The sequence below is a fragment of the Phascolarctos cinereus genome, unplaced genomic scaffold (assembly GCF_003287225.1).
Source record: "Phascolarctos cinereus isolate Bilbo 61053 unplaced genomic scaffold, phaCin_HiC Scaffold_7;HRSCAF=346, whole genome shotgun sequence".
NCBI classification, from domain to species: domain Eukaryota; kingdom Metazoa; phylum Chordata; class Mammalia; order Diprotodontia; family Phascolarctidae; genus Phascolarctos; species Phascolarctos cinereus.
Window position 1 is genome coordinate 12,388,304 of NW_027556180.1, and position 20,887 is coordinate 12,409,190.

Below are 20,887 nucleotides of genomic sequence, written 5' to 3' on the forward strand. Positions count from 1 at the left end.
AACCTTTCAAAACAGACAGCTCAATAGGTTAACATGCATCTAATTATTCTCCCTTTTCACGTAAAGACACGTTACAAAGAGCCAGACTGAAGATGCAAGATCTGCTTTTCTCCACATCCAAAGCTGGGTTCATCTCTCTTTGTACTTGACACCCCCAAGAATGCTGAGGTAGAGGGAGTCAGAGCAGGGAAAGGTTACCTAACAGGGCAGGGGAATGAATGAGAGAGCCCAGAAATGGAGCTGCCTGCCTACGAGGACCGGTCCGCCTTGACAGGTCTGAACAGGGCCAAGAAACAAAAAGGAAAACCCAAGTTACGTACTCCACACCCCTCCCTCCTCAGGCCAGGTCTTCTCAAGGCCATCATAGTGTTGTAATATGAAAAGCAAAAATCCTGCCATTCAATTACTAGACACGTACGTACCAGGAGATCCTTTCTTTAAAACAAACCAACAAACCAACAAACCAGGAATGAATTTATGTTCAAGCATAAACAAGTATCACGGCACTTCTGAAGTGCAAAGATATACAATGATCTTCATTCACCATCTCCATCTCTACGGAGACATACCAGGCAACGAACGTAAGGCAGAGGGCAACTCATAGAGGACTGACTGGCAAAGAATCCCCACCTGACCGGGCTTGTTACAAACAGGTCTGCTTTTCAAATGTGAAAATGGAATGCAAAAAAGGGACAGAGAAAAAAATGACCAGGGAATTAGTTCAGCTGCCACATGAGCCTCTTGCCCAGAAGTCTCAGCCATTTAAGCACAAAAGGCATCTCTGAACACAATTTTTCTTGATTTAAACACCTCTCACATTCACAATACTGCCTCCCATCCCAAGTGTGCCCCTGGGCATTGGCTTGCAACGATGCCCGCTGCCAGGGCAGCATCACATCCATCCCATCGTCTCGTCATTCCAGTGTCTGAAGCCTCGTTTTTACCACAAAGGGGATGAGGGCACATACAGTAACATCTATGCAGTAACAAACTCTCAGTAAGAAACAAAAGAGCCCAACATTTGGCTCAATTTAACACAAGGTCTCAGCTACGTTAAGGAAGCCTCATGGGTGGGCCTACTCCCAGTTCCTTCCTGGGGTTTCCATCCCCACCTTCCCAAGTGAGGGGCCTCAAAGCCTCAGACAAGACGAGGGAGGAAGAAGAGTGCCAGTAACACCAGGGTCTTCGCTCAGGACTGTGTCAGAAATGGTCCTGGCTGGTCTCCTCTAGGACCCTGGGGAAGCTGCATGGTCTCACCTGGACTGAATTTGAAAACAGATCCTGCATCTTTAGGTTCTGAGCCTACCTATTAAATCTGGGCTCATTTCATTCTAGCTACATTTAAAAGGTGCACCCAGTCTACAAGTTTGTTTTTGTTTTTAATATTCTGTACTGCATGCCTGGTCTATGTGCATGCGTGCATATAATAAATATTAAATACAAGAAAGAAATCCACAAATTAGAAAGGAACAAAACTGGACATTAAGAAATATGACATGGTAGCTGAAGAAACAAGTCAGGGGAGAAAAACCAAGTTGAGGTAAGCTGAATGGTGGGACACCACCGGTCTGAGACATCTGGGAACATGAGGAAGTGGTCAGAGGTCCGGGGAACATGGCGCCTCCGTCAGCTGGGCCTGGCCGGCCGCGGCGCTACCCCGAGTCAGTCCAAGAGCCGGCGCTCGCACAGCTCCTTGTAAATCCTTCTCCGAACGCGCGGCATGTCTTCTTGGGAGAACTGGAAGGGCCGCTCAAAGGCCAGGCACTTGCAGTACTGAAAAAGTCAGTCCCACAAACGCGGAGTGAATTACCCGCCCGCCCTGAGGAAGCCCCAGTAGTACCTCTACTGTGCGCGGGGTTTGGACAAAGCTCTGTCTACAGCTTCCCCCGAAACAAGGCTGATTTCATACCAACTGCACAGCTGCCTGTCCGCATCCTGGCGCCAGGGGCCAGAGATGCTTCCTCGTGGCCCCTGAGCACAAGGCCCAGCGGGGGGACATTCACCCCTTCAGAGCTGCCCAAGGGCTGAGGAGCCCGGCTGACTTGTAACCAGTGATGTCTGGCAAGAAAAGAGCAAGCACGTTTTCTTATCCTTGTTTACGGCTAAAGGGGAAAACTGGAAGTGGAACAATTCTAGCCTGTTCTTCGGAAACTGAGTAACCAAAAATCCCAAACAAAGCACCAAACACCCACATCTGGAAAGGCATCTCCCACCAGGCAGCCCCCGAGGGCGTTGGCTCAGTTCTCGGAGAGACCTGCTTACCTGGAGCACAAAGACTCCACAGTCACTGTCGTTTTTCTGTTGTGGAATGCACTGACAAGGGAGAAGAAAGAGGAGTGTGATTTAAGCAGAACCGGCCTCTAGGGCCCACGAGATTCCCAGGAGGAGGACAGCCGGCTGCTCTTTTGGGGACCCCCTCCCTGGAACGCCCTAGCTCTTTCTCAGTTCAAGTAGGGGCCACTGAGCGCACTGCCCACTGACTCTCAGCGACGGACACCTGACTGAGTAAGAACTGAAGCCCTCTGAAAATGAACCTCTGTGTCAATTCACAGCTGCCGTCTGCATCCTGAGCTGCAACATGAAAGTCATTCTCAAGCAAGACCCCTGTTCTGAGGCCACTGACCTTCCACAGACTGTGCTTAGCAAATAAAAAAGAAAGACAAGGACCCGAGTGATGAGCCCACCTGTCATGCAACCTACGGGTAGTGCTGGGATCCCCACTGGGAAGGCCCCTCTCTCCTGTGCCAAGCCGCAGCCCCCCGACCCTTCTAACTCCCCCAGGAGCTGCTTCAATCCAGCACTCGGGGGCTCACCTTCCCCTCTCAGCCACAGGGAGCTGGGACAAGGCGGGTGCCTCTTACATCTCCCAACGCCTGTAGACTTGAGTCAAAACTGACAGAAATAGCCCTACCCCCCACCCACACACAATTTTTTTTTAAACTAGCAGCTTCTTTTTTGCTAACTATAAATAACTATATATATCTATATACATATGTGTGTGTATGTGTAACTATGAACTGTAAGTAATTAACAATAAAAACCGAAAATAAAGAAATCCTACTTTGCCTTCCTAGGAAGGCCAAGCTATATTTCCCACGTAGGTTCATCTGTGCCAAGGTCTGGATTTAGCTGGCTAATGGCTGGGGAGCCTTGGGGGTGTGATATGGTCTAATCCCTTCTTTCCCCATATTCCCAGCCAAGGGCCAAAGGTGCTTCCCTGACTCAGGCAGGAGGGCCTGATCTATCAGACTGGGGTCTGATTCCTCTAGAAGAGAGGGGCACACACAAGAGCCTGACCCACTCGCTGGAGAGCGGCTTGGGCCTCGAGGTATTATTTCCCTCTCTCCTCAATGCACCGCACCCCAAACTCCTTCAGGTCACTCCCATGATTCTAATATTAACAAGGGGGTTCAGCGTGGGGGGAATTTCGCTGCTCATTTGGCTTTTGCTCCACACTCCAAGTCTCTCCCCTTCCACTTTAACAACAGCCAGCTTTGGGAGTGAGACTCTGACCTGGCTAATTTAGTAGAGAAGCAACCTAAAGGGCCCAAGGCGGCAGCGCCCCTGCGGGCCTTCTCGTTCTTCCATCCTTCACACATCACCTCACCAAGAGGGGCTCCCAAGCCAGAGTCTTGGGGACAATGAGGATCCTTAGTACAAGGGAGCCATGAGGTAGGAGAGAGGGCAGACAAGAGCCTGCCATGAGAAGGAGTCCAAGGGCCCAGCGGGCAAGGGAAGGGTGGCAGAGAGCCCCGAGGGTGCTTGCACCCTGTCTTCTCTGTCTTTCACGGCCTACTGCACTCTCCCTGTGGCTGATTGTACCCCCACTCACCTTTGTAACAGCTGTCTGCCAACCCTGAAGAAACTCGGGTCGATTTTTTTCTCTTGCTTCAGTCAGCAAATACTTTCTTATATTCTGATGAAAAAGAAACCGAGACACCCCCGTTTGCAGGTGGGTCTGAGAAGAACGGGACTCTCCCCTGGCCACAACACTCAATCCTACTCAATAAGGAGGCATTTGCTGGGGCTTCGGAGCAAGGCACTTGTGTGGGTCCCACCCACAGGAATGACTCCTGCCTGGCCTCGGGGAGCTGACATCCTAGGGAGTTGTTTCTTTTCTAGATTACCTCCCAACATCTGAAGCGAGTGAGCCATGGAACTAAGGAAGCTTCCAGGTGATTGAGAAAAATGGCCAAAGGGGATTGGAATGGGGCATTAAAATAGCTCAGTTATTGTCACGGCTTAATCATCTCTTCTAATGGAATGAAGGGAATGACAGAAGAATACAGCAAATACAAAAGGCAAAAATATGCTCTCAAAAAATCCTCCTGAACCTGGCTTCTGGGAATCCCTGACCTCCCTGCTGAAGACACAACAGGAGAGCTTCCTAAAGGACTCTCCTCACCCCAGGGGTCAAGAACCGACACTGCCTGGTGGGAGGGATCGCTGGCAGAATCACAGAATGTGGGGACAGACAGGGGTCAGGCAGCCCCGCCTTCCTTAAGCCGTGGCGGGGGGGACCCCAGGCCTGTCTGACGCAGCCACCTTCAGATACAAGTATCCCAGAGGAGCCCCGACACCCAAGTGCAGAGGGACATCAGCTCTCCCGTCTGCCTCGTTCTGTCCTGGGATGGCCCTGACTGTGTCACAGCCTATGAGGCTCACGAGATGGGCGAAGCCTGGGCCACCATCCCCTCGGTCAAAGATGTCTTTAATAAATGAGGCCATCTCCCACTGCCCTCCCAGTTTGGCTTCTCAGGGCAGAGGCTGAACACGGGCTGTTACACTCATCGAACACTCTAGGTTTGGAACTTTCCATGCTAACTGCCTCCAAAGGATTCCTCAACAGAGTGGCTGGAGAAATGAGGGAAATGGAGAAAGCCACAAAGCTGTGGCCAGGCCGCCGGCAGCTGACGATGCTGCCATTCCTGAGATCCCAAGGGCTCATCTTTGCTAAAATGGTCTAAAAATCTTGTCAATGGAACCACCTCTGGCTGAAAGTGTCCAGGGGGTACAGGGCAGAGGAGCTTATGGATAAATGAGATACCAATGCTCTCAGCTGACCACAAAACAGACAGACTTCAGGAAGTATGCCTTCACTTACCTCTACACAAAACTTAAAATGGATGCCTTGGGAGTCATAAAAGGAAATAATTCGATTTGAGAGGGTCACAGTAATGAGAGACCAGTGGACCTCCAGGTGAATGGGAATCAAGAGAAGGCTCTTTTTGAACAAATCCACCTGACCAGGAAAGAACAAAAAATTTACTGCCCCAGGACAGAGGCAGAGTAACTGTACTTGTCACTGCCAACTCTCCTGAAGACACCCCCCAACATGTGCGTATCCACACAGACGCCCCTGCCCCCCACACGGGCGTATCCAAAGCACCCGTCTGCACAGAGGCTGGGTCATTCCAGGGGCTGACCTCTGACTTACGAGCCCACAAGCCACCAACACCCTCCTCAGGCAGGGCAGGAAAGGGCCAGTAAAGCCCAGGTTGTGCCGGACTCAGTGACGGATGCAGCCTCAGGGGATGACCAGCTAAGCTGGATCCACAGAACCTCATCCCCCAAAGGGCTGGCAGCTGGAAGGGGAGTCTGGAGACATCACTCAGGAAGACCACTGTCTCCCCCATGTAATAACAGAGCGTGATCTGCCTGGGCCCACGGGGATGAACCCCAGGTCTTAAGAAGTCCTGAAAGGACTTGTTCACATGCCCACTGGCCACTGGGAAGATGACTGAGGCCGCTGCTCCTTACGTGGCTAAAGGATGTTTTGCTCGGGGAGGAGGGCACTCTAACCCTTCTGTGTCTCCATTAGCCTCTTTTTTGGCAAGACTGTTGTTAATAGAACAGACTATCTAAGGGACTACATGGAAAGGATATTGTCAGGTCTTGCATAACACGACCTCCAGCCGAGATTCACTTACTGGGTCACCTAAGAGCCCTCTCCTGGTCGTCCCCCCTGCCCACCATGCGGCCACTCCTCAGTCTCCTTGGCGGGGTCATTTCATCCAGGCAGTGCCTAGTAACAGTGTGTACCCCACCCCCTGGATGCTATCCTGGGTCCTCTTCTCTTCTCCCTCTATCCCATTTTGTTTGGTGATCGCATCAACCCCCAAGGATTCAATTATCACCTCTACACAGTTCTCAGGCCTACTGATCCAGCCCAGATCAAGTGACCCTGGTTTCTTTGCTGCTCCTGGAACAAGACCCTCCCCCTCTTAGCCCGGAGCATTTTCCCCAGCTGGCCCCAGGTCTGGGGCGCTCACATCCCACCTTCTACAAGGAGCCTTTCCCAATCCCCCTCACTGCTGGTGTCTTCCCTGTGGGGTCTCACCAGTGCCTCCTGCACAGGTCTTGTCCGTATGGTTATCTGCCTGTTGTCTCTCTCCCTGGAAGCTGAAAGTGTCTTTTGCTTTCCTCTGTATGCCCAGCCCTTAGCCCAGAGCCTGGCACGCAGCAGGTGCTTAATCAATGCTGAATCACGTGGTTTGACCATAAGGTCCAATTCCGCTGTAGACCCTCTCTATCTCTTCCACCTGCTCCAACCCACCCTGCAAATGACGTGCAAGTCCCGATGCCCGAGTTCACAGAAGGTCTTCAGGCTGGAATCTGTACTACTCTAACAAGTCTGTCGATAAAACCTCCAGGACAGGGCAGTGCCTGATTTCTCCAGGGGACTGGCAGCGCACCGGCCCGCTGACCTGCAGGCGTAACTGGGCCCGGCATGTCTGCACCGACTCTGTCCTCTGAGAAGAAGAGGTGAGCAGCCCTGAGACGCGTGGGACATCCTACCTTTTTGGTCCACCTTTTCACTCCATTGTATCCTTTGGTTACCAGCTGTCTATGGAAAAAGCTGTTGAAGAAGTGAACCTAGAAAAGACGAGGCGAGCAGCCGCATTAAAGGGGGAGCACCTGCCGCTCTTGGGAGGCTGCCCAGGGCAGGAAGGAAGAGCTGGCGTGTCCAGGGGCCTACAGCGCTCCAGGAGGACTTCCGTCCAGGCCTCACACACCAGGCAATGGTGCGCCCTCCTCCCCCTCCAGATGTGACTTGTGTTTCAGCTGTGTCTGACTCTATGACCCCATCGGGGGTCTTCCTGGCAGATACCGGAGGGGGTTGCCATTTCCTTCTCCAGCCCACTTTACAGATGAGGAAATGGAGGCAGATAGGGTAAAGTGACCTGTGCAGGGCCACATGGCCAGTGAGTGCCTGAGGCCAGATCTAGACTCCCTGGCACCACCTTGCTGCCCTGGGCTTCCTGTCTTGGTCATTTCTCAGCTCTCTACCAAAGACTCCCACGCCCATACCGACAACCCCAGCCTCTCCCCAGCTCCAGGTTCCTTTTCCAAACGGCTGCTGGACATCACCCCCGGATTCCCTAGCTTCTCTCTCAAAGCCGCTTCTGCCTGCCCCGCCAGGTGCCAGCAACGTGAGCCTCCACGTGGCTTTAGGCCCTCCCTCTACTGTGTCTCTGCAAGCCTGGGGGATGCTGCCTCGACTCGGCTGCTTGCTGCTGGACTGTTATCGGAGCCAGGCAGGAAGGGGCTTCCTTGGCTCCCGCTCTTCCCCGCCCCGATCCATCCTTTGTTCACACTTATACCTAGAAGACCATGTCTGGAAAAGCACGATCAAAGGTCAGCTGTTCCAGTCATCGAGGTCACACCTTCTCCGAGTGACGTTCTACTGCTAAACCTTGGAAGCACAAGCTGACGACGTCCAGACCTTTCCCAGCGGGCTCCCCCGCCCCTTGTATACTGTAGCCCCGTGGGGCTGACCCCTGCTCCGCCAGGCCTGCGCTCCCTGGTGCTTGGCCTCCCTACTCCTTCCTTCCTCCAGGCTCCGGTGGGGTGGTCTACCCAATACCCAGACTTGCTGAACCTGCCGTGTGTATGCCTTCTGACCTGCAGGGATCCCTCTGTCTCATCATCTCCACAATGCTAACTTTGGACAGCCCCCCAAAAAGATGCACAGGACAGGGGCCCTCCTCTGCTAAGGGGCTTCACTTACCTTGTCTGGAACAGCGTCCATTATCAGCTCACCATACATATTGATTACCTGAAAAAAAAAAACCAAACAAACTTTAAACTCCCGTTGAGCTGAGGGCCTTATACCTGACTGCCCTTTCTGAGGAAGAACTTAGGCCAGAAGGGGGCACTGACAGCTCTGAGAGGGAGGGCTTGTGACAGAGCCCCTTCCTCACAACCACCACGTGAGTCCTAGCCCCATTTTACAGAGGAGAACACAGAGGCTCTAAGAGATGAAGCCATCGTCCCAGGGTCCCGGAGGCCCAGGCACTTACCTGCCTGAGAAGCCGCCTGGGACGGCCCATCAAAGGGGCTTCTCATCTATAGAGCAGACTGGAATAATGGGTGGTCCACCGGGCCTGCACACAGCACGTGCCTAATGAATGGGTATGGACTGACCTGGCTGGGCCGTGGCAAAGATGGGCAGGTGACCTGCTCAGACGTCCCCTCCCCCGACCCCTTGCTGAGGACCAAGGTTCGGATGCCACCCCAAAGTCCTCCCTCGTTCTCAGGGCACCCGACGGCTGGCTCCACCCTGGAAACGTCGTCTTCTCTAACCTGGTCATTCAGCCAGTTCTGACCGTCCAGTGTTGCCAGGTCGTCCATGTCCAGCATGTGCCTGTTGTAGAACACCCGGAAGTTGCAACTGGAAGATTTGGGATGCCTGGCCCGGTAGTTTGTGATTTCCCGATTGATAAATGGCTTTCTGAAACAGAGGTGGATTTGGGAGGAAAGAGTGAGTGAGTAGAGCTACTGATCCTTTTTCCTGCTCCAAGCAAAAGAGTATTCTAGTACCCTGGGTCAGGCAGACAGACAAGCACCCTTAATTTCCAGGGATCCTAACTGATCCCTCTCTACAAACCTATTGGAAAAGTCTTCATTAAAGACCTCTTTCAGCCTTCCAAGAACATCTTTTTCACAGAGGGGGACCAAGCTGCCATACTTCTTCATCACCTCATCCAGGAATCCTAGAGACACATAAGAAAGACTTGTAAAGCCAAAAGAAAGCGACACACTCATTGAAGCTGACCAAAGAGTGTGAATGTGACGCGTCACCCTGCACCAATGTTCTTGAACCTCTGAAAAGCAGTGAAAGCTAGAAAAGACGAGACAGCGGCAGAACCCCATTCGTGGGGACTCCCCTCAAGGCTACGCCACCAGCTTTGGCTTTTTTAGCTAGAGACCCATCTGCAGATGGGAGAGGAAGGTTCATTCCCCAGGGTCAGCACCCCAACCCTACCACAGCTTTCACACTAGAGAGGATTCCTGCACCAAAGTCTAAAATGATTTCAAGTAGTCGCCGAGATGCGTCATCTGAACGACCGTCAAAGAAAAACCTCAACCAAAGTCAATCACAAAGGAACTGCATGCCATGCTGTGCCTGTGAAGGGCAGAAGACAGAGCTGCCAGCCCCTGGAGGACTGCACCCTGGGAGGCAGATGTGGTGCCCCGCCTCCTCAGAGAGGCAGAGGCCGGGCCGGGCAATGGGCTCCGTATCTGCCCAAGGTCACCCACCCCAGCCAGGCCTCCCACGGGCTCTGAGCTGCTCTGGGCCTCAGCTTCCTTCTCCTGGACACCAGAGGCCTCTGCAGTCCGTCCCAGCTCAGGCGCGTGATCCTATGACCCTAAACCCTCTGCTCTTTTCTTTTTTGATGTTGTGCTTCATGTTATGTTTATGTTATATTAGTTCAGACTGAGCTAATGTTAAAAAAAACAAGCCAAAAGTCCAGTCCACTGAATCTCATTTTCTAATCATAAGCATGGCGTGCCCATTCAGGAAAGGACAGTCTCTTTCTCTGCCAAATTATGAACTTATTGAGGTTCTGTGACCAGGGCATAAAAATCTGAAGAGCAGCTGCCCAAAGGAAGAGGTTCAGGGCTTACCCTTCGCTAAAGGCCTCCCAAACTAGGAGAACCTTTGCCCTCTGCCTGCTCTACCGTGGAAGGATACAGGCAGCCCCCAAGGTCTTTAGCCGACAACTAAGTGGGACAGCATGGTGAAGGGGCCCAGCAACACTGACCAAATCCAAAGAGAGAGAGACCTCTTAAAGAAACTCCGCCCCTTGCTCTTTTTCTTGACCTCAGTGAGGGGGGCAGGCCACCTTACTGATCAGCAAAGACCCTCTGCCTCATAAGGCATCAGCAGCAGCTGCTCATGGCTGCCTCTGAGGCACAGCTGTGAAGGAAGAAGGGGCTCTCTTCCTCTCTGGCAGCCATGGACACAAGCCGGGCCAACACACGTATCCTTTTCGTGGTATCTGGGTCACCTAGCGGGCCCCACAAGGCTGGAATGAGCGTTCCCCACCCTCAGGTCGGCTGCTCTTTTCGAGCCCTGTCTGCACCTGTAAAACGGGGTAATTCCTACAGTATCTACCACACTGTGCTGCTGTAAGCACTCCCTAAATGCTCACTACTAACCCCAAACCTACCAGCTCTGGCTATGCCACTGATCCCAGCTCTGCCTTCTAATGCTCCTAAATCAGGTGACTGAAGGGACAGGGTCTGCTAGGCACAGAGGAATAACCCAGGATGTTCAAGTCCTAACATCCTAAAATGACCTTACAAAGCTACAGAGGCCTTCCCCTGGTCCTCACTATGCAGATGAGCCACCTACCTCCCCCTGACAGGGAACTACCCAGCCTGCCCCACTCAGTCACATTCCCGGCCACCCAGAACATCTGGGGGTCAGTGTGTTGGGCCCAGAGGAGACTCCTCTGGCATCTCTCTTCCAAGAAGCTATTGGAAGGGAGAGGAAATGGGGGCACCATGGGACCCACTCGACCCTGCAGGCCCTACGTCCTTGGTGGGGGGGTGGATGGGCGGATGGGCAGTGCACATACCACAGAGGCAGGAGGACAGCTCTTCATCCTTCACAGGCGATACTTTCTGACCACTCTTTCCACTTCCCACTTGCCGGCCCCCTTTGAGTCCGGTTTGTTGTGAGGGGGCCTCCAGGGGGTTTTTACAGTACGGGTGGTCCAGTAACTTGGCACTAAAGACGTTCCGGGGGCGGGGAGCCTCAGGCTCCATCTGGCACGGACTCCCCACGTCTGCACAGTCTTTGTGGATGCAGGCTCCTCCCCGGGGACCTCATTACCACTTGCTGCCTTCTCAGGCTGCACAGGCAGAGGCAGCTTCATCTTGTCACCCCCAACGGCCCTTGCCTGATCATCCTGCCCCACGGTTATGGTTTCTGGTTCAGTTTCTGATATGAAAAGGTCCCTGGTGTGTGGCTCCGGCGAGAGGCTCTCACTGGACAGTCCGGTGAAGCGGGATGGGTCCCAACCACGGGCAATGCTGCCATTCTGCTGACTGGGGAGGGTCTCCCCCCCACAAGGCTCTGGGCCCGACCCGGGGTTTCCTCTGGCGGGGCCGTTGGGTATACTTGAGTTCTTTCCCTTTGCGGCAGGCCCTGGGGCACTGCAGTCCATATCTGGGAAGGGAGGCTGAGGGAGGTGAGAGGGGCTATTGGGTCCTGAGTGAGGGAATGAGCTACAAGCACCCCCCTCGCAGCCTTCCTGGCGCTTGTCCCGACGGTCCCTGGCGACCTTCTGCACCCAGCCCTGCTGCCGGCCTTTCCGAAGCTTACATGCTCTGCTCCTTGATTTAAACCGTGGGGATCTCAGGATCCGGTACCGAAACCTAATCATGGACAGTTTCTTATACACCCGAAGCAGTGATATCCTTTTCCCCCGACGGTGGCTGAACTGGGGCCTTCCCAGAATTAGGGATGGCTGCTCTGGCTCCATTCTGTTTGGGTCCAGCCCTTGGTAGCAGCTACAGTAACAACCATTTCCCTTATGGTTCCTCAAGGTGATGAAGGTGGGGCTGCTCTCCACCTGGCCCTCCCCACTGGCTATCCTAAGCCCACCAGGATCCTGGTGGTCGGTCCTCTGTCTACAACCATTGGCCTGACCCAACACACTGCCTACTGGCAAGCCAGCTGCTGCCTTCTGGAGCTCCTTCTCTGGCTGGCATTCCTGGGCAGAGTTCTCAACGGATCCCGGCAGGCTTCCAATGAGGTGCCCCCGGATGTGGGGGCTCACGGTGCCCTTTCTTTTCGCGGTGCCAGGGACAGCGTGGCCATGCGGAGCAGCCAGAGCGGCACAGGCCCTGGCAGCCAGGACTGTTTTCTGGGCCCTCTTCCTCTGGAGCCGCAGTGCCTTCCTCCGACGCTGAAGGGACCGGTACAGCCTGTGCCAGGTGCTCCGGGTCTCTTGCTTGGCGTGTAAAAGGCAGAACTTCTTAAGGCCCACAAACCCGGCCGTCCACTTCTCTGAGAAGGCTGGCAAGGGGCCTCTTTTGCTGAGTAGAGCTCTTCGCTGGCCTTTCATTGTTCTGTGGCATTATGGGACCTGGACACAAAGCTGGGAAGAGAAAGAAAGTTACATTTTAGAATGGTCATGAGGTCAAGGTCTTGAGGAAAAAGTGGCATGAGAACAAATGAATGCTGCCAGTCCTTCCTTAGGCCTCTCTTCAAAGACGGTCAAACAGCCCCAGTTTCTTGAGTCTTGCCCAAGGAGAAGAAAGGCACCAGTAGTAGCATACCTGAGCCCTGGCACACCCAGTACCAGGGCATCAGACAAGAAATACGTAAATTCATGCCTGCGTAGGTTATTATAGAAACACATAAAACCGCTGTTTGAAATGATCAGACTCAGGCTTACTGACTGTGTCAAGCTGGAAGGAGATCTGCAGTAAAGGCTCAGGGTTTGGCTTCAGGACTGTCCATCACCATGGCTGTGATTCAGGGGAGGGAGGCTTAACCTGGGGTCTGCGCAGGTGTGTTCTATGTATGTATATGTATATACACACACTTTGACAGCTGAATTCAGTGTGACTGGTTTCCTTTGTAATCCTCTGTTTTCTCGTGTATGAATTTTAGAAATATTATTCTGGGAAGGGGTCCCAAGGCTTAATCAGTCTGTCAAAGGGTGAGAACCATAGTTTAGACTGAATCAATTCAACTCCATAAACACTCATTAAGCACTTACTCCGTGCCAGGCACCTGTACTAAGGTCTAGGGATACAAAAAGAGGCCAAAGATCGTCCCTGCCTTCCAGGAGCTCATAATCTACTAGATGAGACAAGATGCAAACAATAAAGCAAGCTCTATACAGGAAAAGCAGGATATAACCCACAGGGGACAGGCCTGGAATTCAGAGGGATTGGGGAAGGCTTCCTGGAGAAGGTGGGATTTTAGCTGGGACTTAAAGGAAGGCAGGGAGATCAGCAGTCAAAGCAGAGGAGGAAAAGCATTCTGGGCATGGGGGAGAGCCAGAAAAAATGCTGACAGCTGGAGGGTCTTGTTCTGAACAGCCAGGAGGTCAGGGTCATTGGATCAATAAGATGCAGAATGGAAAGGTGCGAGAAGGCAGGTCAGGAAGGGCTCTGAATGCCAAACACAGCGTTTTCTATTTGCTCCTGGATAGGGACAGGGAGCCACTCAGTGAGTGGGGGTGGGGTGGGGGGGCGATATGATCAGACCTGCATTTTGGGAAAATCACTTTGGTGGGCGAATGGAGGCTGGATTGGAGTGGGGAGAGATTGGAGGCAGGCAGACCCACCAGCAGCTATTGCAATGCCAGCAGGCAGGGGATGAGTGAATGGTTACTGCCATTGCATTCAAAAGAGGGTGACCTGTCTGGTGAGGAGGCTGAACACTTGACCCATCAGGGAACAGATGAAGGAAGTGGGGATGTTTGGCCTGGTGGTATGAGAACTGGGCTCCAGGCTGAAGGCCTGCCTGTCCTTGGAAGAGGGATCAGACCTGTCCTGCTTCACACCAGGAGGCAGGAGGATGGGTGAATGCTGTCAAGAGGCAGCTTTGGGCCAGATCAGGAAAACCATTCCCTAACAATTACAACTGGCCCAAAGTGGGATGGGGAAATCCTCTACTCCCTCAAGCCAAGGTGAGCCCAGGGGCCAGGTATGCTGGCTGGATTAGATCAGTCTGAGAGTCCTTCCAGGCAGTGGCAGTGTGTTCAAATCCCAGCTTGGCCCACATGTCACCAAACCAAGTCATTTAATCTCCAGAGTCCTCATTTGTAAAATGAAGGGCCCAGACCCTCATTTCAAGGTCTCTTTAGTTTTAACAATTATTCACCTCAAGATGAATGCTTCAGCCTGAAAATTCTGACTTAGACTATGTGGAAAGCTTGCCAGAGATACGTGGGTCCTCCACCAACAAGATTTGCTTTATCTAGGTCAGCAGTTATGAACCTTGTTTGTATCATGGACTCCGTGGCCAGTCTAGACCACAGGTTTGGAACACGAGTCTGAACCAGATTAAAATGTAATTGGGAAACATTTAACAAAATAAACAAAAAAGCAACCTAATTAGAGAATGTGAATATGTAGTTTTCTAAGTCAAATCCCCCTCTCCCTGCCCCAGCATCCTTGTATATGGTTCAAAGGCCCTTGTTTCTATCTGACTTTGACAGCCCTGATCTAGACCCCTTAAATGTATAAAATAAAACACATGAGATTACAAAGGAAACCCATCACACTGAAATAGAGTTGTCAAAATGTTTTTAAACACCAGTTAAGAAAGCCAGGATTACCATCAAGAATGTAGTGAAAGCCCCAAAGAGGTGGGTACTGGGACAGGCAGGAGTGTTGCTCCAGCAGACACAGCAGCCACACGTGGAGAGGAAGGGTGAGCCTCTGCAGAGGCAGACAACAGGAACAAAGCTCATCCCCCAGCGTACATTCAGAGCTCACTTTGCACCTCCTACTTTTGTTTCCCCTGGTGAGGAAATCAAGACCCTCGGGTCACACATAGGGAGAGAGACTGGATAGAAACCCAAGTCCCCTGAACCTAAAGCCATTAGAACATGAGCAGTGCTTGGCACAGTGCCTGGCACATAGCAGGTGCTCAACAAACGTTTACTTACTGATTCTCTCTTGCAGGCTGCACAGTGGGTCCTGAGTGCCTCTGCCCATCACAGAGGTCATGCTGCACAGAAAACCTTAGGGAGGACCAGCAGACAAATCCTCAGGCTGACATCATTTCTCAGCAGCTTCCCACGTTTCACCAAAAACTGGAGGGCAAAGGTATGGAGAAGGTGGGGGCTGCAGATTCAAATGGGTACCAAAAACCTTTGCTCATCAGAAAGCTGGGCAGGTGAGGGATTCATGGCCCAAGATCTCCACAATGGATTTCATGGGGCTGAATGAGATACTTGGAATCCATCCTTTCCAAGACTGTGTAAGAAGATTAACATAACTGCTAATCCATCTGATGGGCTAAGAGGATTCTATCTTGAAAAGACCAATTAACATCCCACACCATGATACTATAATGAACCCCACATCAGGACAACTTCACAACTGACTTTAGCAGAGGAGAGGTAACATTTCCAAACTAGAGAAAAGCTTTCTTCACGACTTCTGAAAGAACGCCCCTGGTTTTCAGGGGCTGTTGTTATCAGCAGCACCGAAAGCAAGCCAGCCAGCATCAGAAACAGACACTTCCACCACCAGCATCAAGACCTGAGTTCTAAGCCCCGTACACTGGCTGTGTGACCTTGGACAAGTCACAGACTCCTTGGGCCTCAGTGCCCAGAACAAGGGGGTTCTGACTAGATGTTCTCCAAGTCTCTTTCAGACCCAAAATTCAGTGAAACACTCAATCTGCTCAGAAACACCTGAGCCAAACATTTCAATATTCAAAAACCATTAAGATAAACAGACATCCCTAATGAAGGCTTCTTAAGGCTCTCTGAAACGCTAAGTTACAGAGGAGTTACTGCCTGGACCAGTGGAGGGCCTCTCCATAGCCAGAGTGCCCCCACATCAGGCGCTGTGGCGCTGCCTGAGGGCAGCAAACTGGGGTGTGAGCCGGGACCGCGGAAAACACTTGACTTTCTTTCTCCAGCAGAGAAATCTGGAAAGGCCGCCGGCTGCTCCCAGCAGGACACACTCTGCGGGGACCATCAGAGACCACTCCTAATTGAATGCCCTGCTTTGAGAGGGGCCCCCCCAGTGGGCGCTTCCCACGCCCCTCAGGCTGTCTCTGTTCTGCAGCAGACAGGAGCTCAGCTCCCTAATGGCCAGGGGTGAAAATTCAACGTCACAGCCTCAGGTTATGAATCTGGGCTTTCCACCCCTCCCAACGCCTCCTTCTCAAAGCCAGAACTGGGCAGCAACTTAACTGAGTTCAGTTTAGAGACACTCAGAGAGCTGGGGACTCCGAGAGAACGCCAATGAGGTGAGCGCCATTTCTGGTTCAACCACTAAATACATAGTAAGAGTTCCTTGGGGTCTTTGTACTTAGCTACCTCCCTCCTCAAAGAGACTACCATGCCAGGGTGTGGAAAACAAACCAGTAAAATTCCATTAAAAACCAAAAAAAAAAAAAAAAGCCTGTGACAAAAATAAGTCCTGGCTAAAGCCTCCTCTAATTTAAAGCAACATTTGAGACTGAAATAAGTAAACAGAAATCACTAGTTCCCTGCAACATAAAATGGCAGATCAGGTAAATGTGAAACATGGCGACAAGCATTAATTAGGCACTTACTGTGTGGAGACATTTGAATTCTAAAAAAAAAAAAAGAACATAAACCTCTTTTCCAAAAATGAGTGGTGCTGAACATTGCAAAAAAACAAAAACCCAAACCAAACCCAACGTGCTCCAATCTGTGGACATGTTTAAGAGAAGTGGCCTTAGAAGGTCAGGGCCATCAGGTGAAGTCCGAACAAGAAGCCTGGGCAGCCGCCAGCGCTGCTCCATCACAACCTGCCTCCCACCGCAGCAAGCAGATAAAGCAGAGCAAAAAGCGGCGGATTCTTTCACTCTGTATTTTTGATAAGGCTTGTGCTAGCACATTAGTAACAAAAAAATATAAACCCCATCTGAATTTTCCTTTTCTTTGTGGAGGCTGGGCCTCCCTATCTTGCCACAGGCCCAATTGCAAAGCTGCTCCATTTTCCCAATCTGGGCTGTTCTCCTCTCCTTAGGCAGCCTGGTGGCCCCCTTGCTCCCAGGGGCTGAGAACCCCAGAACTCCAGGGATCCACCAGCTTCATTCTCCCCTAGCAGCAAGGATTTCAGGCATGCTCCATCACACTTGACCGGGCAAATAGGAATTTCTTCATGGACTTTTGAAGACCGGCATAATACCATACCAAAACAAAACAAAAAAACAGGATTTATAGTCATACATTAAGAAATGTGGGGCAGCTAGGTGGCACAGTAGATAGAGCACCAGCCCTGGATTCAGGAGGACCTGAGTTCAAAATCTGGCCTCAGACACATAACACTTACTAACTGTGTGACCCTGGGCAAGTCACTTAACCCCACTGCCTAGCCAAAACAAACAAACAAACAAACAAAAAAACCCCAAAAGAAATGTTGCTAAAAATCCACTTAAGATTTGGCTCCTTTCCCATCATTACAAGTCATTAACTAAATGCAGCTACATTAGAATCCAAATTAGGACTAGACCTCTGATTTCAATGACTCAGGGGAACTCCCATGTGAGGAAACTCCCTCTGTCAAGGTAGGTCAGAACCCCTCTGCAACGGAATCTTAGACACTCTAACTCTAAACAAGCTCTGAGCCCAGAACGCCGAGAGGTCAAGGTACCTGCCCAAGGTCACACAGCCATACACATCTAAGGCTGGAATAGAACCCAAGTCTTCTGGCTTGGAGGAGGGTTCTCTACTGACTACATTATGCAGCTTCCACATGCAGAGAATTCTACAGAAACTATTTCAAATGATAAGGAATATATTACTTCTGAAGAAAAACACCGTAAAACCATAAAAAAAGAAAGTCTTCCTTTAATTCAAACTATCCAAGATGGCCTGGACAGCTCCAGGCTCCGGAGGAGAGAAAAGGGTAGGGATGGGGAGGGGACGCTACCTGAGGCAGTGAAGGCACAGGATGACTGTATGTGAGAGCCAGAAGAGACTGAAGGGAGCCTCCTCAGAAACCCAGCAAACACTGATTACGAAGGGAGAGGAGCAACAAAGGAGGAAAGAAAGTGGGTCCTGATCTCAAGGACCCACAGGTGAAGGCACCAAGGGGCACAGAGATTGCACAAGTCTTCACTGGCATGGGGAGGCGGAGCTGGGGTCTGAGCTCAGCTCTCCTCACTCCTGAGAGAGAAAGTGGGGCAGCGGAGGCAAGGAATTCAACCCCCTCAGGACTCAGTCTGACTAACTGATCTGTAACCTTCTTCCCACCTTGGAAATGGAATATCAAAATCACGGGAAGCAAGAACAATACTCAGAGCCTCTAAAACCTCCCAGAACACCAGCCGTGCCTCAGTGACCGAGAGGGCATTCTGCCCGCAAGGCTCACCGAGGGGGAGTTGTGGAAGACCCAAGGCCCCCCAGTGCTAGAGCCCTGAATGAGTGACCCAAGACCTCCAAAGCAGCAGCAAAAGCCCATCTAGGGAAACTGAAATGGTGTAGACCCTTGCTAGCCACAAGCAGGGTTGGACTTGACAGGTTGGACTACAGCTGCCATCCATCCATCCATCTATTCATCTGTCTACTCATCTATCCACATTGCTATCTATATCTTTCTATCCATCTATCCATCCATCCATTTATCTAACAGTCTATCTATTCATCTGTTTATCCATCCATCTGCCCATTCATCTACCCAACTATCTATCAATCTGTCTATCCATCCATTTATCTAACAGACTATCTATTCATCCATCTATCCATATGTCTGTCTATCCATCCATCCATCTGCCCATTCATCTACCTAACCATCTATACATACGTCTATCCATCCATTCATCTATCTGTGGATCTCTCCATCCATCTAGTTCTGTTTGTCTGTCTGCGATGGTTCCATCTGTAATGTTTCAGAGGCGACGAGGGGGAGCAGCTGAAACTTGAAGCTGCAGAGAGTGAAGTCCGCTTTAGAACCCACCAAATGCCACTCAGCTGCCATGAAAGAACTTGTGAACTAGCAGGATGGTCAGTAGAGCAGGCTGGGTCCTGTTCTGCCCCACCTACGGGGTCAGTCCTAAGTTACATGCACCCCATTGCACTGAGGAAAAGCCCCGAGGCTTGGCCCCTGGCCTCAGTCCTCCTCTGCCCCACTGTGGGACAAGGACCACGGGCTGTCCACATCTGGAGACCTTGGAAGGCACAGGGCTCCAGCTGTGTGACCCCAGGCAAGTAACTTCACTGTGCTTTGCCTTAGGTTCCTCATGTGTAAAACGGGTCAGTAACAGCCCTTCTTACCAAGGCTGCCTGAGGCCCCTGGGGATCACCGCAAAGCGCTCAGTGCAGCGGTCTGGTACATAGTAGGCACCACAGAAACGCTTGGACGCTTGTCCTGTGCTGACCTCAGCTTGTGGTGGAGGGTCCAGGACCTTCCCAGGGGAGTTCTCAGAGCCTTCAAAGGCTCAAAGAACCCCAGAGGCAGCCCTGAAGCCAACGCCAGGGAGTGCAAACCCTGGCCAATATGGGGAGGCTTCTTCTGCCCTCCTGGAAGAACACCCGGGGCTGAGACTGGCGGCGTGGACAGGGACCCCTGCACCCGACCTCACCAGAGGCTAAGCGGTAGCCTAGGGCTGGCCGCTCCCAGCTCAGCCAAGCCCTCGAAGGGCCCCCTCCTCTGGCTGCTCCCCACTGAGCAGAGGAGTAAACTGAGGCCCGGAGGGATCTCCCAGGGGGTGGGGGTAGGGCTCCCCGGCCTAGGGCTGGAAGGGAAGCCGCCCCTTCTTGGTCTCAGCCTGCCTCAGTTTCCCCCAGGGGCTCGCTCTCGGACGCCTGGGGGGAGGAGGGGGGACGGCCTCGCTGCCCCTCGGGGACCGATCTGTGTCAGCGGACGGAGTGTCCCCAGCCGGGAGGTCCCCACACGCGTGCGGGCGCCCGGGCGGAGGCGGGGCAGGCCCTCCGCTTCACGCAGCCGCCCCCCCCCACGAGCCGTCCCCTCACCTACCTTCCGGCCCCGCTCGCGACGCGCCCCGATGCTCGTCCCAGGGCCCGGCTCCGTCACCGGCCGCAGGGTCCCCAAGAGCATCCCGGCGCCGGGGTCACGTGGGCTCGCCCCGCCCCCGCCCCAGGCCCCGGCCCGGAGAGCTCTCCCCAGCCGCCGCCGCCGCCACCGGCGCGCTCTGAGTGCGTCACTGCCGCGAGACCCCGCCTCGCCCGGCGCGGCCGGCTCTGCTCCGGCATAGCCGCGGCCGGCGCGCTCTGAGTGCGTCACAGCCGCGCGACCGCTCGCCAAGCAAGCTGTCTCCCAGGGCCATGCCGCCGGCGCTCACTGAGTGCGTCTTAGTAGCGCGACCCCGCCCCGCCCCGCCAGGCAAGCCGAGTCCGCAGGCCATACCTCCGGCGCGCTCTGAGTACGTTACAACCGTGCGACCCCCCCCCCCACTCGCCAATCCAACCATCTGCGCAGGCTATGCCTCCGCCGCGCTCTGAGTGCGTCACAGCCCAGTGCCCACAGTCCCCCCAACACACACCTCCTTCTCCCCCGCCCTCCCTTCCCTCCTCTCGCCCCTCCCCTCGACCGGGAGGGCCGAAGAGGAAGCCCCGCCCTCCGGCTGGCTTGCAGCTCAGCTTACCCAGCCTCTCAACCCCACCCCCACCCCCGGGTTCCGCGGGAAGCGTGATGACCGTGGAGTCAGGAGGACTCTGGTTCAAATCCCGCTTTTGACATTGACCGCTATATGACCCTGGAAGCTCTCCATAAAATGGGAGGGTTATATCAGAGGGCCACTGGGAACTTCCAGCTCTTGGTCTGAGATTGTAAGGCCCAGAGTGACTCCGCCAGTTTGGGCCTTAGTTTCCTCATCTGTAAAATGACCTTTCCCAGATGGGGCCCGGCCCCCAACACGCTCCAGGGGTTTCCCTCCCCCAGACCCTCCCTTCCCTCCCAGCCT

At 53.0% G+C, this 20,887-nt stretch overlaps 1 protein-coding gene across 1 annotated transcript; it reads right to left on the reverse strand.

Annotated features, from left to right (window-relative positions):
* Positions 1-461: 461 nt before the first annotated feature.
* On the reverse strand, positions 462-20,216 carry SENP5 (SUMO specific peptidase 5). Its single transcript, XM_020988960.2, is given in 11 exon segments — positions 462-1,773; positions 2,263-2,313; positions 3,833-3,916; positions 5,105-5,242; positions 6,799-6,876; positions 8,012-8,059; positions 8,587-8,734; positions 8,891-8,996; positions 10,869-11,078; positions 11,081-12,395; positions 19,942-20,216. Coding segments are annotated over 10 exon segments (2,256 nt in total). The 5' UTR covers positions 12,363-12,395; positions 19,942-20,216; the 3' UTR covers positions 462-1,662.
* Positions 20,217-20,887: the final 671 nt, after the last annotated feature.